General features: G+C 43.4%; 1 protein-coding gene across 3 annotated transcripts in view; it reads right to left on the reverse strand.

The window, feature by feature from the left end:
• Positions 1-11740, reverse strand: part of NF2 (NF2, moesin-ezrin-radixin like (MERLIN) tumor suppressor) — a gene marked incomplete at its 3' end in the record, with an annotated part of 77941 nt that extends 66201 nt beyond the window's left edge. For all 3 annotated transcript variants that reach the window (XM_080822075.1, XM_080822076.1, XM_080822077.1), the window contains exon 1: positions 11135-11740. In XM_080822075.1, coding sequence (XP_080678201.1) covers positions 11135-11248 — 114 coding nt within the window. In that variant the 5' untranslated portion in view covers positions 11249-11740. The remainder of the gene's footprint in view (positions 1-11134) is intronic.
• Between the last annotated feature and the right edge of the window lie 14069 nt (positions 11741-25809).

A 25809-nucleotide genomic window follows, 5' to 3' on the forward strand; every position in this document is an offset into this window, starting at 1 on the left:
CACCACCTACCCTTGACCTCAAAAGAGTCAAGAATTCATCAAATACCATCTCTCCTCTTTTTTTTTTCTCAAAATGCATCTGTCATCTCCTTGCATTAGTACTTTCTTCCTCAGTTAATGTACAACATAAAAATAGCAAGAGAGAAAGACTGATAGTTTCTCAGAGGTCTATCCTCATAAATCAAATTACTGTTACTTTTTTTTTTTTAGATTTTATTTATTTGACAGAGAGAGAGAGAGAGAGAGAGAGATCACAAGTAGGCAGAGAGACAGGCAGAGAGAGAGAGGGGAAGCAGGCTCCCCGCTGAGCAGAGAGCCAATGCGGGTCTCCACCCCAAGACCCTGAGATCATGACCCTAGCCGAAGGCAGAGGCCTAACCCACTGAGCCATCCAGGTGTCCCTACTGTTACTTTTTTAACAGAATATTTGAACATACTCATTTACAAACAGGTATTTACACTGAAAAGTCAATGAAATGCAACGGCTTGACAAATCACAACAGGGCAGTAACCACGGTGACCTGAGCTGCCTCCTACTTTAAGCCAACTATAGTCCCTTCTAGTTCTTACCTTCTGCCTGGCACTATCTATTCCATGAATCCTTTTTATAAAACCTTGCAAGGCCAAATAAATAAATAAAACAAAACTTGGCAAGGTCAGTATTACTAGTTCCATTTTACTGACGTGGAAACTGAGGTCCAAAGAGCTTAGGTATCTTATCCAAGCCAGAAGTAGGTTAGCTGGAATTCAAGCCCAGGCCTATTTTACGTCAAAGCCTATACACTTTCCACTAATGCTTTGCTACTCAAAGGGTGGTCCCTGAATCAGCAGCCCTGGCATCATTTGAGAATGTGTTAGAAATGCAGAATTCTCAGTCCTACTATAGAAGTACAAGAGTCAGAATTCTCATTTCATCAAGATCCCAGGTCATTTACTGGCACATTTAAGTTTGACAGACTCTAAGCTATACCATTCTGCCTCTCTGAATATCACCACTCTCACCTTCTTCTATAGATTAGTGGTTCTCAACACGGTGGCAGGGAGAGGGGAAGAAGGAAGGGTACTCCCCCGCCCCAGGGACACTTGATGACATCTAAAGACATTTTTGGTTGTCTCAACTGGGAGGGTGGGGAGGTGCTACTGGCATCTAGCGGGGCTTCTAAACATCCTACAGGGCACAGGACAGCTGCCACCCTGACAAAGAATTATTCAGCCGAAATGTCAATAGTGTCAAGGTTGAGAAGCCCTGCAATAGCTGGTAAGATTGTACATTCTCTTTGGGTCTGGGGTCTGTTTAAAGAAAAAAGAAGAGATTTTCATGGTAGAATTGTGGCTGAAGAATTCTCATACAAAATCCCATTCCCTACCGGTCAGTCTCTCATAATCTCTCACAACATTTGCCAAACAGAAACTTAGATCGGGGGGGGGGGGGGGCACCTGGCTGGCTCAGTTGGTAAGGCATGTGACTCTTGATCTCAAGGTTGTGAGTTCAAGTCCCACACTGGGTATAGAGATTACATACATACATACATACATACATTAGATCAGGGATCAGCAAACTATGGCCCACAACACAAACCTAATTTGCCATCTATTATTGTACCATCTGAGAGCTGAGAGTAATTTTTCCATCTTTAAATGTGAAATTTACTTATTTATTTATTTATTTTTAAGATTTTATTTCTTTATTTGAGAGAGAGAGAGAGAGCAAAAGCAGGGGGAGAGGCAGAGGGAGAGGGAGAAGCAGGCTCTCCGCCGAGCAGGGAGCCGATGCGGGGCTCAATCCCAGGACCCCAGGATCATGACCTGAGCCAAAGGCAGACACTTAATGACGGAGCCATCCAGGTGGCCCCTTAAATGTAAATTCTGAAACAACATTTCATCACTTGTGAAAATTATATGAAATTCAAATTTCAGTGTTCACAAATAGTTTTACTGGAACAAAGTCATGTCTTTTGTTCCCATTTTGTCAAAGGCCACATCTTCCTTAACACAGCCTGAGATATCACTCATGTACCTTAAAAATTCACCTATTTAAAGTGCACAGTTCAGGGAACCTGAGTGGCTCAGTCAGTTGGGTGGCAGCCTTCAGCTCAGGTCATGATCCCAGGGTTCTAGAATCAAGCCCCACATTGGGCTCCCTGCTCAGTAGGGAATCTGCTTCTCCCTCTCCCCCACTCATGTTCTCACTCACTCTGCTCTCTCTCTCTCATAAATAACCTTTTTTAAAAAATGCACAATCTGGGGTGCCTGGGTGGCTCAGTGGGTTAAAGCCTCTGCCTTCGGCTCAGGTCATGATCCCGGGTCCTGGGATCCAGCCCCACATCGGGCTCTCTGCTCAGCGGGGAGCCTGCTTCCCCCTTTCTCTCTCTGCCTCTCTGCCTACTTGTGATCTCTGTCTGTCAAATAGATAAAATCTTGAAAAAAAAAAAGTGTGTGTGTGTGTGTGTGTGTGTGTGTGTGTGTGTGTATACACACACACATTTAAAAAAAATTTTAAAAAATGAACAACCATCACCCCTGTCAATTTTGGAATATATTCATCACTCCACAAAGAAACCTTGCATCCCCTGGCTATCACTCCTGTATCCCTGTACCCTTTTCCCAGCTCTAAGCAACCACAAATCTACTTTCCATTTCCTTACATATCCCCACTCCAGACTTGCTGATGAATGAAATAGCAGGCGCACTTTTGTGACTGCTGCTTCCACTCAGCAATAATGTTTTCAAGGTTTATCCATTTGTAGCATGTATTTATTATTTCATTCCTTCTTAGTGCCAAATAATACTCCATTGTACTGATATACCACCTTTTGTTTACCCTTTCATCAGCTGATGGACATTTGGGTTGTTTCTACCTTTTGGCTCTTATAAATAATGTTGCTATAGATACCTGTGTACAAGTTTCTCTAGATAAACATGAATTTCTCTTGAGTAGATACCTAGTAGTAGAATTGCTGGGTCAGATGATAACTCTATATTTAACTGTTTGAGGGAATAGCCAGACTGTTTCTCAAAGTGGCTGCACTATTCTACATTCCCATCAGCAGTGTATAAGCGTTCCAATTTCCTCATATTCTCACCAACATTTATTATTATATGACTTTTTGATTCTAATCATCCTAGTAGTTGGCTCTTATTGTGGTAAAGTGGTATCTCGTGGTGTTTTTTATTTTCATTTCTCTGAAGACTAACGATGTTGAGCATTTTTCATGAGCTTATTGGCCATTTGTGGATCTTCCTCAAAGAAATGTCTATTCAGATTCTTTGCCCATTTTTTTAAAGTAAACTCTATGCCCACCATGGGGCTTGAACTCACAACCCTGATATCAAGAGTCATGTTCTACTGAAAAGCCAGTCAGGCACCCCTCTTTGCCCACTTTCTAATTGAGTTATTTGCCTTCTTGTTACTGAGCAATAAGAGTCCTTCATATATTTTATTGGTTTTTTTTTTAAGATTTTATTTATTTATTTGACAGAGATAGAGACCACAAGTAGGCAGACAGGCAGGCAGAGAGACGAGGAAACAGGCTCCCCGCTGAGCAGAGAGCCCAATTCGGGGCTCGATCCTAGGACCCTGAGATCATGACCTGAGCCGAAGGCAGAGGCTTTAACCCACTGAGCAAGCCAGGCACCCCAGTCCTTCATATATTTTAGATAGAAGACCCTCATGAGATACATGATTTCCTAATATTTCTTTTCAGTTCTTGATGGCATCCTTCAAAGCATAAAAGTTTTTAATCTTAATGAAGTCAAGTCTACTACTTTTTTTTTGTTACTCATGCTTTTGTTATATCTAAGAATCCTATGCCAAATCCAAAGTCATGAAGATTTATCCCTGTTTTAACGGTGTTATAGTTTTAGTTCTTATATTTACATCTTTGATGCATTTTAAATTTTGTACGTGGTATGAAATAAGGGTTCAACTTCATTGGGTTTTTGTTGTTGTTGTTGTTGTTGTTTTTAAAGATTTTATTTATTTATTTGACAAAGATCACAAGTAATCAGAGAGGCAGGCAGAGAGAGAGGAGGAAGCAGGCTCCCTGCTCAGCAGAGAGCCCGATGCGGGGCTCGATCCCAGGACCCTGGGATCATGACCTGAGCCGAAGGCAGAGGCTTTAACCCACTGAGCCACCCAGGCGCCCCTCAACTTCATTGTTTTGCATGTGGCTCACCAGTTGTCTCAGCACTGTTGGTAAGTCTATTCATTCCTCCATTGAACGGCCTTGGCACCCTTGTCAAAAATCAGTTAACCGTAGATAAATGGATCTATTTCTGGACTCTCAGTTCTATTCCATTGATCTATATGCCAGTACTATACTGTCTTGACAATGGTTGTAGTAAGTTTTGAAATAAGGAAGTATGAGTCTTCCTACTTTCCTCTTCTTTTACAAGATTGTTTTAGCTATTCTAGATCCCTTGCAATTCCATATAAATTTTAAAATCAGATTTTCAATTTCTACAAAGAAATAAACTGGGATTCTGATAGGGATTATGCTGAATGAGTAGATCAGTTAGGGGAATACTGCCCCCTTAACAATGTTAAATCTTATGATCTATGAACAAGGGATACCTTTCCATTTCTTTAGGTCCTTTAATTTCTACCAACAATGTTTTAATAATTTTCAGAGTATAAGTTTTACACTTCATTGGTTAAATTTGTGCCTAAGTGTTTTATACTTTTTGATACTATTGTAAATAGAATTTTCATTTTCATATTGTTCATTGCAAGCATATAGAATTACAAGCGATTTTCGTGTATTGCTCTTGTATCCCGCCACCTTGCTTAACTCATTTATTAGTTCAAATAGTTTTATAGGAAAATCCCTATAGATAATTTCTTAGAGTCTATATACGTGATCATGTGATCTCTGAATATATTTTTATTTTCTTCCTTTCCAATATGAATGTCTTTTATTTCATTTTCTTACTTAAGTGTCCTGGCTAGAACCTCTAGCACACTGTTGAACAGAAGTGGCAAGATAGGGGCACCTGGGTGGCTCAGTCAGTTAAGTGGCTGCCTTTGGCTCAGATCATGATCCCCGGTCCTCAGATGGAGCCCGCATAGGGCTCCCTGCTCAGTGGAGAGCCTGCTTCTCCCTCTCCCTCTGCCTGCCACTCTGCCTACTTGTGTCCTCTATCTCTCTGTCAAATAAATAAATCTTAAAAAAAAAAAAAAAAAGTGGCAAGATAGGGGCACCTGGGTGGCTCAGATGGCTAAGCGTCTGCCTTCAGCTTAGGTCATGATCTCAGGGTCCTGGAATCAAGTCCCACAGCAGGACACCTGCTCAGCAGGGAGTCTGCTTCTCCCTCTCCCTCTGTCTTTCCCCTTGCTCATTTTATGCTCTCTCAAATAAATAAAATCTTAAAAAAAAAAAAAAAGTGGCAAGATATCCTTGTTTTATTCCTATTCCTGATCTCACTAATAAGTATGATAGTTAGCTGTGGGTTCTTCACAGATACTCTTTATCAGGTTGAGGAAGCCCCCTTCTATTCCTATTTTGTTCAGTGTTTTTTTTTTTTTCATGAAATGCTGCTGGATTTTGTCAAGTGCTTGTTTGGCATGTATGGAAATGATCATGTGATTTTTTAAAATTCTATTGATATGATGTATTATGTTAATTGATTTTCAGATATTAAACCAACCTTGAATTCCTGGAATAAATCTCACTTGGTTATGATATATGATATACATATATGATATATACATATGTGTGTGCGTATATATGTATATCATATAGATAGATAGATAGATATAGATAGATATATGGTGGATTCAGTTTGCTAATATTTTTGTTAAGAATTTTTGCTTCCAGGGGCGCCTGGATGGCTCAGTTAAAGCCTCTGCCTTCGACTCAGGTCATGATCCCAGGGTCCTGGGATCGAGCCCCGAGTTGGGCTCTCTGCTCGGTGGGGAGCCTGCTTCCCCCTCTCTCTCTCTGCCTGCCTCTCTGCCTACTTGTGATCTCTGTCTGTTAAACAAATAAGTAAAATCTTTAAAAAAAAAGAATTTTTGCTTCCAGGAGTACCTGGGTGGCTCAGTTGGTTAAGCATCTGCCTTCAGCTCAGGTAGAGATCCCGGGGTCCTGGGATTGAGTCCTGTGGTCCTGTTGGGGCTTCCTGCTCAGCAGGGAGTCTGCTTCTCCCTATGCCCTCCCACCACCACCCAGCTCATGCTCTTTCTCTCTCGCTCTCTATAAAATAAATAAAATTTTTAAAAATAAGAATTTTTGCTTCCATATTTTAAGTAATCTACACCCAACATGGGGCTGGAACTCACAACTCCAAGATCAAGAGTCACATGACCTACTGAGACAGTCAGGCACCCCGTTTTGCTTCCGTATTCATAAGAGATCTTAGTCTCTAGTTTCCTTGCGATTGCTTTGTTGGGTTTTGGTATCAGGGTAATGCCAGCCTCATAAAATGAGTTGGGAAGTAGTCCCTGCTCTCCTGTTCTTTTGAAAGAGCATGTGAAGAACTGGTATTAATTGTTCTTGAAATGTTTGGTAGAATTCAGTAATAAAGCCATTTGGGCCTTTAGTGCATACAGTCTGGACATTTCTTTGTGGGTATTGTTACTACCAATTTAATCTCTTCACTGGCTATAGGTCTGTTCAGATTGTCTGTTTCTTCTTGAGTAAATTTTGGTAGTTGGTGTCTTTCCAGGAATTTGTCCATCTCATTTAAGTTATCTAATTATTTGGGGTACAGTTGTCATTTTACTTTTGTTTTCTATGTGTTTCACGTTTTTGTTTCTCCATTCCTCCTTTACTACTTGTTTTTACATTAGGTGAATATTTTCTAATGGAGCATTTACATTTATTTAGTGATTTCTTCATCATAGTTTTTAAGTGTTTTGGGGGAATTTTTTTAATGGTTGCTCCAGGGTTTACCAGATAATCTTATCAGAATCAGCTTGAGATTTATACTAGCTTAATTCCAGCGATATATACACCCTATATATCTATATATAGCGATCCTATATCTATATATACCTATATATCCTTTCACTTTCCACCTTTTTTGTAGACCATTTATATTTGTATATTAAAATTATATATATATATAGGAACATATATATTGAATTGAATATATACATGTGTATACATATATATATATTAAAATTACAAACCCAACAATACATTGTTGTTATTACTTTACCATCTGTGGTCATTTCCTTAGCCCATTACAGCTTTGCTTCCATCCACCTCCTTTGTGCTGTTATTGGAAAGTACACTACACATATATTACATTTGTATGTTATAGGCCCAACAGTACATTATATACGTTATTTTATACAATTGCTCTTCAAATCAACTAAAAGAAGAGAAAAATATTAATTTCTACTGTCTTTGTCATTATATAATTACTTTTCCCAGTGTTCTTTTTTTTTTTTCCATGTAGATTTGATTACTGTCTGAGGCCACTTGCTTTCAGCCTGAAGAACTTCCTTTAGTATTTCTTGTAAAGCAGGTCTTTGAACAACATCTACAATTTGCATTTACCTGGGAAAGTCTTTATTTCACCTTCATATTTGAAATAGCCATTTTGAAATATTATAGGATTCTCAGTTGACAAGTTTTTTCTTTGAGCCCTTTGAATATGTTATCCCATAGCCTCTGGCCTCCACAGTTTCTGCAGAGAAGACAGCTGTTAATCTTACTGGGGTTTCCTTGTACGTTATAAGTCCTTTTTCTCTTGTTGCTTTCAAGATTTTCTCCTTGTCTTTGACTTTCCGCATTTTCCCTTTTTCTATTTGTGGATCCCTTTGTGTTTATCCTCCTTGGAGTCTACTGAGCTTCCTGAATGTCTACACTATTGTTTATCAACAAATTCAGAGAGTGTCAGCTACTGTTTTTTAAAATATTTTTTCGGGGCGCCTGGGTGGCTCAGTGGGTTAAAGCCTCTGCCTTCGGCTCAGGTCATGATCCCAAGGTCCTGGGATCGAGTCCCACATCAGGCTCTCTGCTCTGCGGGGAGCCTGTTTCCTCCTCTCTCTCTGCCTGCCTCTCTGCCTACCTGTGATCTCTGTCTGTCAAATAAATAAATAAAATCTTTAAAAAAAAATAAAATATTTTTTCTCTCTTCTTTCCTGGTATTCCCATACATATGTGCACTTAATGATTTCCCACATTTTTCCGAGGCTCTGTACATTTTTCTTCATTGTTCTTTCTTTCTATTTTTCAGCTTGCATCATTTCTATCATTCTATCTTCAAGCAGGCTAATTCTTTCATCTGCCTGTTTGAATCTACTCTGAGCCCCTCTAATGAGTTTTTAACTTCAGTTATGGTGCTTTACAACTCCAGAGTTTTCATTTGGTTCTTTTCTGTAATTCCTATCTCTTTACTTGATCTTCTCTACTTGATGTGAAAATGTCATACCTTCCTTCTTTAATCATGCTTTCCTTTAGTTCTGAGAATGTATTTGTAATGGTTATTTGAAATCTTTTCTGCTAAATCTGACATCTGGTCGCTCTCATGGCAATTTCTACTGCTAGTCTGTTTGCATCGTCTGGGTCATATTTCCCTACTTTTTTGCATGTCTCACAATTTTTTTGCAGGAAACGGGACATTTTAAGTAATATATCATCTAAATAATATAGATACTGGACTGGTTCTCCCTAGCCTCAGGACTTTTTATCGTTCTTTGCTTATTTAGTGATGGGCTGGAATGTTTTAGTGAAATCTATTTCATTCACACAGTGTTAAGGCCTATGATGTTGTTGTTCCCCAAAGACACACAAATTTGTTTATGGCTACAGTCATCCTGGAGTGACAGTGGTTTCAGCAGTGCACCTTCTCTGCCCATGATCACATCTAGCTGTTAAAACTCCTTTAATCGTGTCTTACTGTTCCATTATTTTCAACCAGACCCTGGGGCATAACTTGGTCTACAAAATAATCCAATCAAAGGTGACTCTTTTGAGGGAACAGTTTATTCAATCCCATGAGGGATCTCCCCCACCCCATCTTAATCTTTTTTTTTTTTTTTTAAGATTTTATCCATTTGACAGAGATCACAAGTAGGCAGAGAGGCAGGCAGAGAGAGAGAGGAAGGGAAGCAGGCTCCCTGCCGAGCAGAGAGCCCGATGTGGGGCTCGATCCCAGAACCCTGAGATCATGACCTGAGCCGAAGGCAGAGGCTCAACCCACTGAGCCACCCAGGCGCCCACCCCCCATCTTAATCTTTGACTCTCTCCTGCAAAGTAGTGGGTCTACAGTCTAGGCTGTATCTTCATTAAATCCATAATCTCCTCCCAACTCCCCTTCACCAAATCATCCAGTTTTTTTGTTTTTGTTTTTGTTGTTTTTAAGATTTAATTTATTTGACAGAGAGAGAGAGACAGTGAGAGAGGGAACTCAAGTAGGGGAGTGGGAGACGGAGAAGGCGGCTTCCCGCCCAGTGGAGAGCCAGATGTAGAGCTCAATCCCAGGACCTGGGATCATGACCAGAGCTGAAGGCAGACACTTAACACAGACACTTAACAACTGAGCCACCCAGGTGCCCCCCAAATCCTCCAGTTTTTAAGAGTTCCCTTAGGCATAAACTTCTCCACATTTTGTTGCAAATTAAGTAACTGTCTTTGGGAAGAAAGCAGGAGCCACAGGTTTTAAAGCCTTCTTCTCCCTCTAGGTAAAATCTCTGAGTCCTTGATGGAAGGGGTGGGATGGCACACAACAGCCTGAGATTTTCTCAGTTTGCCTCCTCTGGCATGGAACCACCATTATGCAAGCTGGGTCTGGGATGAGAGCAACTGGGGAGCCCCAGTAGTCATGTGCCATGCTCAAGGCACAGCTCCCATTCTGTGAGTAGGAGCTGGATAGACGAAGGAAGACTCATATTTCAACTACATACACCTGGGACTGTCTCAGCAACAAGTAGGCTTGAGCAGGTAAGAAACACTGAAGTACTGCTCCTTCTGGGAAGAAAGTGGTCTGACAGGGAACTAGGGGAAGAGGGAGCCCTGTGTTCTGGACTGCAGCAGTCTGGAATGGAATCTCCACCTTGCTGAGTTGGAAGTGGGCAGAGGTAGCAGCCTTGGTTCAAATACTATGGACTCTCGCCTTTCTTAGCAAATTTTAGGATTTTCTTGAATAGATGTTTATTCATTTGATGAATATTTGCCCTTGGGGCCATTTCAGATGGTTTAAATTGTTGAGTATTTTTAAGTAATTTTCACCAGTCTTACAGACGAGCAAGGTCAATGACACCCCTCACACCGTCATGCTGGAAATGAATCCTAAGCTGTTTTTGTGCTATAATAGCTGAGCTGAAGAGCTAAGTGGTTGTAACAGAGATCCCATGGCCTGCAAAGCTGAAAGCATCCCATGGCCCTTTACAGAAAAAGTTTTTGTCAATCCCTGACTTAGGTCACTACTATCAATGCTGCTGCTTCACAGACCACACTTTGAACTAGCAAGTACTTAAATTACTTGAGAGACAGTACTCTTGGCTAAAAGCTTGACTTAAAATCCCACTTTGCCACATTCTAGATGATATATGGTTTGGGGTACCAACCTCATCGGGTAGTTGTGAGAATTAAATGTAGGAGCATCTGACACTTAGAATATATTCAACAAATAGTAACTGTTATCATCATGATGTAAACTGCATCAAAAGTATTAGTCATCAACTGTTTCCTTTAAAACTTTTGGAAAAGGGAAAGAAGTACAGACTTTCCAATATACAACATACAACTTTTAATGCCTGGGGCACATAATAATATCTAATGAAGTTAAATAAATAAATAAATAAAAAGCCCACAGAGCTGGAACTTAAGCCTGACACTGAAAACCAGAATTCGCCACCACGGATGCTTCCAGCCTCTTGCAGCAACAATGAATGAAAACCTTCAGGAAGTGCTTCCAAACCCAAAAGTCCTATGAAAAATGAGCAGCAATTATCTTTAACGTTAGGATTTGGGCCTAGATGGCTCCTTCCGGTTCTGGTCACCTCTGTCTATGCTCAGAGACGATATAAGCTGAATCCCTCAAGGTTCCACCTTGACTGTCACCGCGGCAGGAGCGCCCCAGTTGGTGCCCGACCCACGACAGGGCCCGGCGAGCGGGGATTCCGCCGGATTCCGCCAGCCTCCCCCTTGCCGCAACCCCGTCGGGGCTGCCAGCCGGTTACCTCGCAATTGAACTCCATCTCGGCGTCCATGGTGACGATCCGCACGGTGAACGTCTTGGGCTGCTTCCTCTTGAGCGAGCTGAAGCTCATACGGGAGGCGATGGCCCCGGCCATGGCCCGGGGCTCAGACCCGGGACCCTCGAGCCCCGAGGCCTGCGCTCTGGACCTGTTAGCCCCCCTGGAGAAGACGCACAGGCCTCAGGGCCACCATGGTAGCCAACTGGCCGGCCTGGGAGCTGTCTGGTCGGCACGGGCCCCCAGCGGCCAGCATGGGCCGTGAGGACCCTGCCCCGGGAGCGTAAAAGGGGAGTTGGGGGGCGGGCCCTTACGGCCACGGGGACGAAACACGAGCCAGGACCGACGGGGTGGGCTCGGCCCGGCGCTCAGGGACTCGGGCCCGGGACGCTGGGGACGCCCCGGGACGGGGTCCCTAGACGGCAGCCCAGCCCCCGCGCGCCTCTCAGCGGCCGGTGGAGGTCTCGGGGCCGCGCTGCGGCCAGGCGCGCACGTGCGCGCGTGGCTGTCACCGTCTCCGCTCCGCGCGCCCGCAGGAAGCGTCCCCTCCCCACAGACCCCAGCCTGCTCCCCGCCCCGCCCTCAGGCCCCAGATCATTGCACACAGCGCAACCGAACACGGCGGCTGCCGCCCGGACTGTCCAGTTGGCTGAGAACACCTAGGGAGGCGGGACTTTTCTCTCCCGTCCGCCCCACTTCAGAAAGGCCTCACCAATTGGAAGTTCCGCTGTGATTGGAGGCGCGGGCCTGGGCTCGGCGTTGAGTGGTCATAGGGGCAGTCACTCTGAACGCTTTTGTTCGCAGGGAGTACGCCTACTCTAGCAAGATTGGTTGAGACATCGGAACTCGGCGCGCCTTCTCCAGGGAACCACGTAGCGGCTGGTCCCCAGTTGCGTGTGGGTCAGTGAGGGACTGCCCGTCAGACCAAATACCTGCCGAGTGTGGCGCCCCAGCAGGTTGTGTTTCGGACACCCGGCGGATAATCCTCCTTGGCACTTAATTGCATATACTGACCTCTGTGTTTCTCAAACTTTTAAATCACGTGGAGGCTGCTTAGGTTGCCTATGCTCTCTCCCAGATCCTCTTGCTTGTCTTTGGGAGAAATTGTATTATTACCAAGGGAGGATAATAATTGTACCTACCTCGTGGGGTTGTTGAGGAATTTAAGGTAGTTGAAACATATAAAGCTTTAGAACGGTGGCTGGCACATACTAAATTGAAACCCATGAAATTGCCCTTTTTTGTAGGTGTAAATTGGTCGAAAAATGAAAGCTTTTCTCGTTTTGTACTCTGACTTCCATTTTCAAACCATATATGTGTTTTCTTTATTTTTTAAGTGTCACCAAGTTAAAATGGGTGTGTTGTGAGGTGGGGAATATATAGTTTTCTGTATTTAAAAAAAAAATCCTACATTTAAATAACTCTTAATGGTTGAGTAGAGACAATTTCCTCTGGTTTGACTGAAGAATAAGCAGTCCTTAAATGTTAACTATCATTAGCATCACCTCAGTACAGTTGGGAAAAGTGAGAAGCTCAGCAGGACAGAGCCACATGCTAACTATTTAGATAATGAGAAGCAAAGATGGGAATGAAAACCCAGATTTATCCCACCCAGAGCTTGCTGGCATTACCATTTCTTTCTTTTTTAAAAGATTTTATTTATTCATTTGACAGAGATCACAAGTAGGCAAAGAGGCAGGCTGAGAGAGAGGAGGAAGCAGGCTCCCACAGAGCAGAGAGCCCAAAGCGGGGCTCGATCCCAGAACCCTGGGATCATGACCTGAGCCAAAGGCAGAGGATTTAGCCCACTGAGCCACCCAGGTGCCCCAGTGTTACCATTTCACTGCCCTGCTTCCCTAAGTGTGGATGCCCAGTTGCTCCCTGTCGTAGCCCCCCAAGCCATGAACTACCATTCTGGAGCACGCAGCAGACACCGTTGCTGTAACCATACTATAGCATAAATCTACATCTCTACAGGCCCCTTTGGTGCCATGAATCACCAGCGTTTGCTGGCCCACCCAGCAAAGCTGCTGTGGGGGAACTTTATATCCTGTCCACTGCTAGCAAATTCTCCCCACCAAAATGATTGTTCAGGGTAGTGTGGACTTGAAGCGAGAGTGTCTTCCTTTTAATTGCTTCAGTTCTTCCCCATAGGTGGGAGAATGGGGGTGGATTCTCCTAAGGGCTCCCTCACACATGGTCAATAACTCAGGGCTTTAACCCAGGGCCAGGACTGCTGACAAAAAATAAGTGATTCTGGGACCCTACTGAGGAGTAGAAAGAGGATGTAGATCAGACGGCAGGGGTAAAAATGACATTGATGGCCAGTAGTAGCTCCTTTTATGGAAGGCTTACTAGGTGCTAGGCACTGGCCTATTGGCCAAACATGCCAAATTTAAACATTCTTGGGGAAACCCCCAGGTAGATACATGGGTCTGGATCTCAGAAGGGAGGCCAGGATGAGAAATAAAAATAGATGTAATGGAATATTATGCTAGCATTAAAAGGGCCATTCACAGAAAATAAACACAAATGATAATACCTACCAGATAAGGGCTTGAGAAGGAATAATTCAAGCAGAGCTTATTAAGAAAGATCTGGGGGACCCTGACTGGCTCAGTCAGTAGACCATGCAACTCTTTTTTTTTTTTTTAAAGACTTTACTTATTTGAAAGAGAGAGAACACAAGTGAGGTAAGGGACAAAGGGAGAAGCAGACTTCCCCACTGAGCAGGGAGCCTGATACCCTGAGCTGAAGGCAGATGCTTAACCAACTGAGCCACCCAGGTGCCCTGAGCATGTAACTTTTTTTTTTTTAAGATTTTATTTATTTATTTGACAAAGAGAGAAGCAAGAGAGGAACACAAGCAGGGGGAGTGGGAGAGGGAGAAGCAGGTTTCCCGCCAAACAGAGAGCCTGATGCGGTGTTTGATCCCAGGACCCTGGGATCATGACCTAAGCTAAAGGCAGATGCTTGGGGCGCCTGGGTGGCTCAGTGGGTTAAGCCTCTGCCTTCGGCTCAGGTCATGATCTCAGAGTCCTGGGATCGAGCCCCGCATCGGGCTCTCTGCTCAGCAGGGAGCCTGCTTCCCCCTTCTCTCTGCCTGCTTCTCTGCCTACTTGTGATCTCTCTCCCTCTGTCAAATAAAATAAATAAAATCTTTAAAGGCAGATGCTTAATGACTGAGCCACTCAGGTGCCCCCCAAGCATGTAACTCTTGATCGTGGGGTAGTGCGTTTGAACCCCACATTGGGAGGTAGAGTGTACTTAAAAAAATTTTTTTTTAATTTTTTTTTGAGATTTTATTTATTTGACAGAGAGAGACACATCGAGAGACAGAACACAAGTAGGGGAATGGGAGACAGAGAAGCAGGCCTCCTGCCGAGCATGGAGCCAGATCCCAGGATCTCAAAAAAAAAAAAAAGAAAGAAAGAAAGATCTGGACACACAGACCCCAGTTAGTAAATACCTGTTGAATGAAGAAATAAAGGACTTGAGGAAATACTTAATGGTCTCACCTATGGAAACAGAATTGATAGCTACAGTATCTTAAGTGCCTACCATATAAGGTACTCTGCAAAGGGCTTTGCATGCTTTATTTCTTTTGAACTTTATCAAAACCCTGTTTGGTAGGTACTGTATCCTCAGTTTACACATGAAACTGACTAAGACTGAAAGAAGGTAATTTACCCAAGATCATAATGGGAAGAGATGCAATTTGCATCCAGGACAGTTTTTTTTTTTTAATATTTTATTTATTTATTTGACAGACAGAGATCACAGGTAGGCAGAGAGGCAGGCAGAGAGAGAGGGGGAAGCAGGCTCCCCGCTGAGCAGAGAGCCTGATGTAGGGCTCGATCCCAGGACCCTGAGACTATGACCTGAGCCGAAGGCAGAGGCTCAACCCACTGAGCCACCCAGGCCCCCCTCCAGGACAGTTTTTATCTAGATTTCACCCTAGTTGCATTTAGTTCCTCCATTCTTCCGGAAGATCAGTGGCTCTCAAAGTAAGGTCCATTCTCTCCAGGAGACATCTGGACACATCTAAAAGTTTTTTTTTTTCTTTTTGATTGTCACAAATAGGGATGTTCCTGCACTCCATGGTAAAGGCTGAGAACACTCTTAAACATTGAACAATGCACAAGACAACCTCCCACAACAAAGAATTAGGCAACCCAAAGTATCAATAGGGTCCAGCTAAAGAAATCCTTCTCTAGAGCAATTACTTTTTTTTTCTAAGATTTATTTATTTATTTGAGAGAGAGAGAGAGCACAAGTGGAAGTGGCAGAGGAAGAAGAAGAGAGAATCTCAAGCAGACTCCGTGCTCAGCGCAGAGCCGGACACTATCACGACCTGAGTTGGTGCTTAACTGACCATGCCACCCAGGTGCCCCCAGGGCAATGGTTCTTTAACTGTTTTTGTGTTGTTGTTGTTGTTTTTTAAATCAAAAATACTCTATGAAAAATCTGATAAAACCAATGGACTTTCTCCACAAAGTACTACACACACACACTATATATATATGCACAAAACTTTAGAATGTTCATGAAAAGACTCCTCCAAAGCATATCTTAAGCCCCAGAGTAAATCAGCTCATCACCAAGATTGAATCAACTCTTACCAGATGCTGCATGTGAATGCGAGATTATAAGCTGTCTGTCAAAAATTGGACTTTGTTGTTTCTGGAATTACTTTTACTGTAATTTGGCATGTGTTTATAACACTAAGGGTGTTATGAGGTGTTATGAGGAACAGCCCCATGGAGCTCTGTCTTCAGTAGAGATTTAACTGACAGAGGTACACACGGCATTTTTTCTAGGAAGACTCGCAAGAGAAATGACTCTTAAACTCCGGCACTTATATTTCTCATGGAAGACTGGTTTGTTTTCTATTTTTTTAGTAACATTCATGGTGTTTTCCTTATCTCAAAAGTAATTCATATGTGTTACAGAAAAGAAATAGAAAGTGCAGATAAGCAGTGTGGTAGGCTTAATTCTAAAATGTTCCCCACTGAGGCGCCTGGCATGGTTCAGTTGGTTAAGCGTCTGCCATCAGCTCAGGTCATGACCCTGGGATCCTGGGGTCCATCGAGCCTAGACTCCTTGCTTAGTGGACATTCTGCCTCTTCCTCTCCCTCTGACCCTCCCCTTGTTTGTGCTCTATCTCTCTCACTCAAATAAATAAAATCTTAAAAAAAAAAACCTAAAAATTTTTTTAAAAGCAAAAAACAAAATGTCCCCCATTGATCTACAGACTTGCACAATCCTCCCCATTGGTCATGGGCAAGATCCAATAGATATGATGGGATATTATTCCTGTGATTATGTTGCTTTATACAGCAAAGGGAATTTTTGCAGATAAAATGCCCTAATCAGTTGTGTTTATCAAAAGGGAGATTATCCCAGGAGGATACCAAACTCATCAGGTAAACTCTTTGTTGTTTTTTAATTCCAGTATAGTTAGCATACAACGTTATATTAGTTTTGGGGTTACAATATAGTATCAGGGTTACAATATAGTATAGTATAGTATAGTATACTATAGTATAGTACAATATAGTTAAAATATAGTATCAGTACAACGTTATATTAGTTTCAGGGCTACAATATAGTATAGTACAATAACATAGTACAATATAGTATCAGGTGAATTCTTTTTTTTTTTTTTTAAGATTTTATTTATTTATTCCAGAGAGAGAAAACAGAGCCAGGGGCAGGGGCGGTGGGTGGTGAAGAGGGAGAGGTACAAACAGACTGTGCCCTGAGCACAGAGCCCTAAGCAGTGCTTGACTCAGGGCTCGATTCCATGACCCAGAGATCATGACCTGAGCTGAAATCAAGAGTCGGACACTTAACCAACTGAGTCACTCAGGCGCCCCTCCAGGTGGACTCTTAAAAGGAGATTTAGGGATCAAAGATAAAGGAAGTCCAAGAGGGGTGCCTGAGTGGCTCAGTGGGTTAAAGCCTCTGCCTTCGGCTCAGGTCATGACCCCAGCATCCTGGGATCCAGCCCGGCATTGGGCTCTCTGCTCAGCAGGGAGCCTGCTTCCTCCTCTCTCTCTGCCTGCCTCTCTGCCTACTTGTGATCTCTGTCAAATAAAAAAATAAATAAATAAAAATAAATAATTTAAAAAAAAAAAAGGAAGTCCAAGAGATGAGGTCCTCCTGACCTGGAAGAAAGCAAACAATATCTATGCTGTGACCCTGCTTATAGGGCCTCATAGCAAGGAACTCTGGTTGACTTCTGGGAGTAGAGAGTGCCAACTGTCCGATCTGACAGCTAGCAAGAAAACAGGGAATTGAATCCCACAGCCACAAGGAGCTTACTCCCGAGTAAGCTAGGGAGGAGGATCCTGAGCTCCAGGACAGAACCTCGGAATGGCTGAGAGTTTGATTTTAGCTTTGTGAAACCCTGCACAGAAGATCATACTAAGCCATGCCTGCATTCAAGACCCATGATCACCGTCAGGTAATGAATGTAATTACCACTAAGTGTGTGGCAATTTGTAAACAGAGCCGTAGAAAATTGACACCAGCAGAGAGAAATAAACAAACAAAAACAATTAATGAAATGTTTTATTTTGAAGTAATCAGACCCCTCCCATCATGTCCTCTACCCAGTTTCCTTTTTTTTTTTTTTTAAAGATTATTTATTTATTTGACAGAGAGAGACACAGAGAGAGGAACACAAGCAGGAGGAGTGGGAGAGGGAGAAGCAGGCTTCCTGCCGAGCAGGAAGCCCCATGTGGGGCTCAATCCCAGGAACCCCAGATCAGGACCTGAGCCAAAGGCAGACACTTAATGACTGAGCCGCCCAGGCGTCCTTCTACCCAGTTTCCTTGATGGCAACACCACCAAGGAAGCTAGAACAAGAGCCAAGGCCACAACTGGGATCAACAGGCCTTTTCAATGATCAGAAACCCATAGCAACACCCAGCAGATTTAAGTTACAGTTAATGATATAAAATGTGCTGGTACAAACCATTAAATCCTTTAAAGGCTAATTTCCCCCCAACTCCCTCTCATCAAATTGTTTGGCTAAACTAACATGTGAATGATAGTTGCTCCTTTGTACTGCACAAATCGGACAATTTCCCCCATTCATTTTGTTTGCAGTAAATTTATTAAAATAATTTCAAGGGCACCTGGGGGCTTGGTTGGTTAAGCACCTGACTCTTTTTTTTTTTTTTAAGATTTTATTTTATTTATTTGAAAGAGAGACAGTGAGAGAGAACATGAGAGGGGAGAAGGTCAGAGGGAGAAGCAGACTCCCCGTGGAGCAGGGAGCCTCATGCGGGACTCGATCCCAGGACTCTGGGATCATGACCTGAGCTGAAGGCAGTCGCTTAACCAACTGAGCCACCCAGGTGCCCAAGCACCTGACTCTTGATTTTGGCTCGGGCCCTGATCTCAGGGTTGTGATCTTGGATCAAGCTCCACACTGGGCATGAAGCCTGCTTAAAATTCTCTGGGGGCACCTGGGTGGCTCAGTGGGTTAAGCCTCTGCCTTCGGCTCAGGTCATGATCTCAGGGTCCTGGGATCAAGGCCCGTGTGGGGCTCTCTGCTCAGTAGGGAGCCTGCTCTGCCGTACCCCCTCCCTCTCTGCCTGCCTGTGATCTCTCTGTCAAATAAATAAATAAAATACTTTTAAAAAACATTCTCTCAGGGCGCCTGGGTGGCTCAGTGGGTTAAAGCCTCTGCCTGCGGCTCAGGTCCTGAGGGTCCTGGGATCGAGCCCCACACGGGGCTCTCTGCTCAGCAGGGAGCCTGCCTCCCCCCCCAACCCCGCCCTCCCCCTCCCACCTGCCTCTCTGCCTACTTGTGGTCTCTGTCTGTCAAATAAATAAATAAAATCTTTAAAAAAAAAACAAATAAAAAACCCCCATTCTCTCTCTGCTTTAGGCATCTGGGTGGCTTAGTCAGTTAGGTGTCTGCCCTTGGCTCAGGTCATGACCCTAGGGTCCGGGGAATTGAGTTCCACATCAGGCTCCCTGCTCAGCTGGGAGTTTGCTTCTCCCTCTGCCTGCCATGCCCGCTGCTTGTGCTCGCTCTCCCTCTCTCTCTGTCAAATAAATAAAATCTTGGGACGCCTGGGTGGCTCAGTGGGTTAACGCCTCTGCCTTTGGCTCAGGTCATGGTCCCAGGGTCCTGGGATCGAGCCCCACATCGGGCTCTCTGCTCGGCAGGGAGCCTGCTTCCTCCTCTCTCTCTGCCTGCTTCTCTGCCTACTTGTGAACTGTCTGTCAAATAAATAAATAAAATATTTTAAAAATAAATAAATAAATAAATAAAATCTTTTAAAAAATTTTTTAAAAATATATTTTCTCTCTCCCTTTCCCTCTGCTCCCCCCACCCAATAATAAAAAAATAATAAAACACAGCCAGATCTCAACATAGCCATATGTATGTGGTTGGCACAATACCCTACAGGGTCCTGGGCTGATGCTGAGAGGGAGCAGATGCAGAAAGAAACAAATTCTAACTTGCATCGTCCCCTGGCTAACCTTTCATATAGTCCATATTGTTTTGTGATTTGCTAATTGTTACTCATCAATATGTTGTGAATATTTTCCATATCATTAAATATTCTATAATAAAGTCTTCTAAGGGCTGCATAGGATCCTATGTATGGATATAATTTAGTTTTTCTCTCTTATACACGTTGTATATCACGTAACCAATGCTGTTTCCTTCTTGGAGTTCGCCGTTAGGAAGCTCAGAGTCAAATTTGCAGTCAGCCTTTGGCAATTGTACAGCCCTTACCTTATCTGTGGCTTTCCTGCCCTTATCCCTTACTTTGCAGTAACTTTTTCCCCACCCACTCACCGTTTATTTGTTGTGCTATTTGTTGTATTTTTACTCAGTTATGGATCCCTTAACTAAAGCTTTTTTTGATTATTTTGATTATTTTTCTTAAGTTAACATATATATTATATAAAATTATATTATGTATTTTGTATATTATATATTTATATATTATATATAATTAATGTATTATACAAAATTTATAAATATATATGAGCAAAGTTTGTTTGTTTACATATATCTAACTTTTTAAAGTACGTTTCATGCCTAACATGGGGCTCAAACTCACAACCCTGAGATCAAGAATCAAGCGACCAAGACAACCATGCACCCCAGCATATATCTTATTTTTTAGCTTGTATTATTTTAAAAAATTTTTTAACGATTTTATTTACTTATTGGAGAAAGAGCACACACAAGCAGGGGGAGTAGCAGTCAGAGGCAGAGAGAGAAGCAAACTCCCCGCTGAGCAAGGAGCCCCACAAGGGACCTGATCCCAGGACCGCAAGATCACGACCCAAGCTGAAGGGAGATGCCCAACAAACTGAGCCACTCAGGAGTCCCTAAAAAATTGTGTTAAAGATTTTATTTTATTTTTTTAAGATTTTATTTACTTATTTATTTATTTTTTTATTTGACAGAGAGATACAGTGAGAGAGGGAACACAAAGCAGGGGTAGTGAGAGAGGGAGATGGAGGCTTCCTGCTGAGCAGGGACCCCCCCCCAATGAGGGGCTTGATTCCAGGAGTCTGGGATCATGACCTGAGCCTGTAAGGGCCTATTTAGCCAGAGTGGCTCCATCTCAGTTGAACAGCCATTTTGTTGTTTATGCAGTAAAACTTAAACTGACCCTGCCTGCCCAGGGGACTTACTTAAAGGCAAGTCCAGGAAACTAGTAATATATGGTCGACCAGTCCCAGGTAACAGAGCCCAAATACAAGGGTGGGTCAGGCCAGGTGGAGACATCCAATCAGTGGAGCGCGCATACTGTCTCCCTAGCTACCAAGGAGTATGGGCCCCCCCTTTTGGGCGCCTTTTGGGCACCAATTCTGACCAAGGTGATAGGCTAGTTCAAATAGCTACTATGGGGTGAATTGTAATTCAGTTGGCCACCTGTGTGTGACCTAGCATGACTGTGCAGCTTTCTCTGTGTGTTGCAATCTCATTGGCCACCTGTGTGTGGTCAGGCTCAACCACACGGCCTTTGCTCTATAAAAGTTAGTCTGTGAAGCTGGGAGTGGTCGCCCTCTCTGTAAGAGGCGGCCCCGACCAGTCGGTTTGATTCTCGATGCTTGGCGCGAAATAAAGCTTTGCTTGACCTTCGCTTTGTATGTCTTGCTCCTTTGATCATGGACCTATCAAGCCTAAGGCAGATGCTTAACGACTGAGCCACCCAGGCACCCCCAAGGTTTTATTTTTAAGTTACCTCTACAGCCAACCTGGGTGTCAAACTTGCAACCTCGAGACCAAGAGTCTCACGCTCTACCAACTGAGCCAGCCAAATGTCCCTTAACCTTTTGAAAACTAATATCAGACTTAAAGTTTGCAAAAATAATAGTTTCTCCATATCCCTCACTCAGCTTTCCCTAATGTTAATATGTTACTTAATCATAGTACAATGATCAGAATCAAGAAATTAACACTGATGTACCACTATTAACTACAGACCATGTTCTAGTTTCACCATTTTCCCACTAACGCCCTCTTCTGTTCCAAGATCCTAGCCAGGATTCCAGGTAACATTTGGTTATTTCTCTTACACTCCTGCAGCCTGGAACAGTTCCTCAGCCTTTCCTTGTTTTTCATGACCTTGACCCTTTTAAAGAGTATTGGGCAAGGATCTATCAAATGTCTCTCAAGTCAGGTTTGTCTTAAGTTTTCTCATTGTTGGACTGATGTTCCAGATATATTTTTGTAAGCTGCACCACATTCTTTTTGGAGTGGGGTGGAAATCAAAATCCAAACAAACTGGGGGCCTGGGTGGCTCAGTTTGTTAAACATCTGACTCTCCGTTTCAGCTCAGGTCATGATCTCAGGGTAGTGAGATCAAGCCTCGCTCAGTGGGGAGTCTATTTGAGATTCTGTATCTCTCTTCTCCCTCCCCCTTTAACCCTCTCCCTGCTCATGCACGCTCTCTCACAAATAATAAAATAAAATACAAAGAAAGAAACTGAACAAATGAACGGGTTCTGGCCTATCTGCTGCCTGAGGCTCAGGGAGGTGATTTGATTCATGAAAATCACCCGGCCAGGTGATCTGAGACTTAAGACTTCTGAGGCCATGGCCAGGAACCAGTGTTCCAAGGTGCCATCCTGAAGCACTGAGCCTAAAGACAGGCAGACTGCAGGGAACAATCCTATATGAAATAACAGCAGGGAAAGGAACCTGAACAGCTTAGGAAATCACTAGCACTCAACCTGTTCCCTTTGGGCCCGGAATTGAAGATCTTTGGATTTTCCTGGGATGTCCCTTGCAGTGTTAGAGAGGCAGGCAGATCTGAGTCAGAATTTCTACTTTTCTGTGATCTTGGACAGCGTAGCTTCTCTGAGCTGCAGTTACCTCATCTGTAAAAATGGGCATTAATAATAGACGATGTATTTAAGAGCTCCTTTAAAAATAAGAATTGATGGGCACCTGAGTGACTCAGTGGGTTAAAACCTCTGCCTTTGGCTCAGGTCTTGATCTGAGGGTCTGGGGATCAAGCCCCACATCGGGCTCTCTGCTCAGCGGGGAGCCTGCTTCCCCCACCACCCCTGCCTGTCTCTCTGTCTAATTGTGATCTCTGTCTGTCAAATACATAAACAAAAATCTTTAAAAAAATAATAATAAGGGGTGCCTGGGTGGCTCAGTGGGTTGGGCCTCTGCCTTCGGTTCAGGTCATGATCTCAGGGTCCTGGGTTGGAGGCTGGCATCAGGCTCTCTGCTCAGTGGGGAGCCTGCTTCCCCCTCTCTGCCTGCTTCTCTACCTACCTGTGATCTCTCTCTCTGTGTGTCAAATAAATAAATAAATAAATAAATAAAAATAAAAAAATAAGAATTGATAATTATTGAGCGCCCTCTAGGTCTAAAGTGCTGTGTGACCTTGCAAAGGTGTTTTATCATCTCTGGACTTCCATTTTACCATCACTTAAAATGGGAGAATAGAAAATGGGGTTGCAAGTAGCAAAACCTCAAAGCACACATTTATTGCACTTTTACTGAGTGATCATCTCTGTACCCATGCATTCTCATTAAATTCTCATGGTTAAATAGGTTATTATGCCCATGAGACAGTTAAGACAACTGAAGAGCCCAAAGCTGGCCAAACATAACAGAAAGACTGGATCCTAAACCCAGGTTTCTAGCTCCCGGCCCATGATCTTCCAAGGATAGCATACTGCCGGTAGCAAGCATCCCTTTGTCTATAGCAGGTACTGAAAAATGGCTGTTGTCTGGCCTAAAATTTATAACTTGCCTAACTGGCATTTGATGCTGTTTCTGTGTTCCTTCCTGTGGTAGATACTTTTGAATCTCAAGCTAACAGTATGTATTAGCTTCCCAGAGCTGCTATAACAAAGTAACACAAACCAGGCAGCTTGGAACAATAGAAATGTATTATTATCTCACAGTTCTTGAGGCTAGAAGTCCAAGATCCAGAAGTCAGCAGGGCAAAGGTCCCTCTGAAACCTGGAGGGGAAGCTCGTTCTTTGCCTCTTCCAGCTCCCGGTGTCCCCAGATGTTTCCTGGCTGGTGGCAGAATCCCTCCAGCCTGTACATGGCCTCTCCTTGTGTCTGCATATCATCTTTCCTCTGTGGATGCCTGGCCCGTGTTCAGATCTCCCTTCTCCATGTAGACACTGGTCATGTTGGATGAGGACCCTCCCTAAAGACCTCATTTTAACCTGATTACCTCTGTAAAGACCTTATTTCTAAATAAGGTCATATTCTGAGGGCGTGGGAGTGGGACTTCAATATCTCTTATTTAGGGGGCATGAATGGGTAAACACTCTTATGTTTGCCCTTTACTGTCACTCTCCCTATGCTTCTGACACTAAATCTGGGGCTTTTCCACACCAGACAATTCTTTGGGACACCAGCTGGATGTCCCACAATTCAATTAATTTAATTCTGACACTAACTAGAGTTAATGCAGACCCTATAGGGTAAGGACACAGTCCCATGAGACGACTACTCCTTCAGACACCAATCCTAAATCCTGGTTGTCATCTGTACTTCTAACTTATTGGCTACAATTTGGGGTTCTTGTGACCTCCTCCTTGGACTTGGTAATTTGCTAGAATGGCTTGCAGAATTCAGGGGAATACTTGGGTTATTTTCTTATATAATAAAGGATACAGATGAACAGTGAAATGAAGAAGTATATAGGGCAAAGTCAAGAAGGATCCAGGGAGCAAGAATTTCTGTTTCCACAGAGTTGGGGACATATCACTTTCCAAACATATGGATATGTTCACCAACCTGGAGGCTCTCCTAAACCCCTACTTTTGGAATTTTTATGGCAGTTTCATCTTGTAGGCATGATTGGTCATTAACTCAACCTCCAGCCCTTCTCCCCTTCCAGGAAGGAGGGGGCTGGGGCTCAAAGATTCAAGTTTCTAATGATGGCTTCATCTTTCTGACAACCCACTCCCATCCAGGATCCCACAAGGCATTGCCTCATTAGAACAAAAGATGTTCCTATCACCCAGAAAATTCCAAGGGATTTAAGAGCCCTGCGTCAGGAACCAGGGTCAAAGACCAAATATTTGAACAAAAGGCGCTGGTAGCACTCTTATCACTTAAGAAATAACAAGGGAGCTTTGTGCCAGGAACTGAGGGTACAGATGAAACATATTTATAGAGATTATAGAAATCTCACAGGACGCAATTCAACCCTTAAGACTCTCCTTCCAAGAACAGGCCCAAGGAGCTGCATTTAGGCCAGTATAACCGGGAGATCCGGGAAAGTCACATTTTCCAGGAAGGATGCCTTCTGTAAACTCATGATTCAAAACTTCGTATTCCAAGACCCGTTTTCCCGCCCTGGGAATGAATGTAAAGTAGGTGATGGAATGTGCTCCTATAGTTCATTAATCTAGGACTGTCTTACTAAATATTTGTTTTTGATGCTGCTTTGTATCTTTGCAGCATTCTCTCTACTGGTGGGGACTCTTCTGAATCAACAGCAACACCTGTGGAGGAGGTGATTAAGTCTTCTTTTGTAGTGTTTTTACATATCAAGTGTCTACTCCAAAGGTATTGATCTGGGTGTGTTTTTCAGCACTAGTATCTCTACTTTGTAAATGCTTGGATGATGTTACAATTTTTTCAAGTAGTTTGTAGGGGCGCCTGGGTGGCTTAGTCATGAAGTGTCTGCCTTTGGCTCAGGTCATGATCTCAGGGTCCTGGGATCGAGCCCAGCAACGGGCTCCCTGATCAATGGGAAGCCTGCTTCTCCCTCTCCCACACCCCTGCTTGTGTTCCCGACCCCGGGTCTCTCTCCGTCAAATGAATAAGTAAAAATCTTAAAAGAAAATAAAGTGGTTTGTAATGAGCGTTTATGGCAAAATAACAGTTTAATGGGCACAAAAACAGTTGCTAGAGTCCAAGACATGTTAACAGCAGTGTGATTTGCTCCATAATGGCGCAGAAGGCGGTTATTTGTTTCACCCCCCACCCCCGCCCCCGCTAAAGTGGCGCTTCCTTGTGGCAGCACCATAAACAGTTTTTCATTCATTCTATCCCCGGTGGCTTTGATGTTGTTCAATACCTAAGGAGTAAAAATGTTTTCTTTTTCTGGCGTTTGTGTGATTTCCAATTTACACATGGAGTGGCATTTTGTTAACATTTTTGTGGCACTGTGTCAGGGTCACAT

This window comes from Martes martes (assembly GCF_963455335.1).
Source record: "Martes martes genome assembly, chromosome: 13".
Lineage (NCBI taxonomy): Eukaryota > Metazoa > Chordata > Mammalia > Carnivora > Mustelidae > Martes > Martes martes.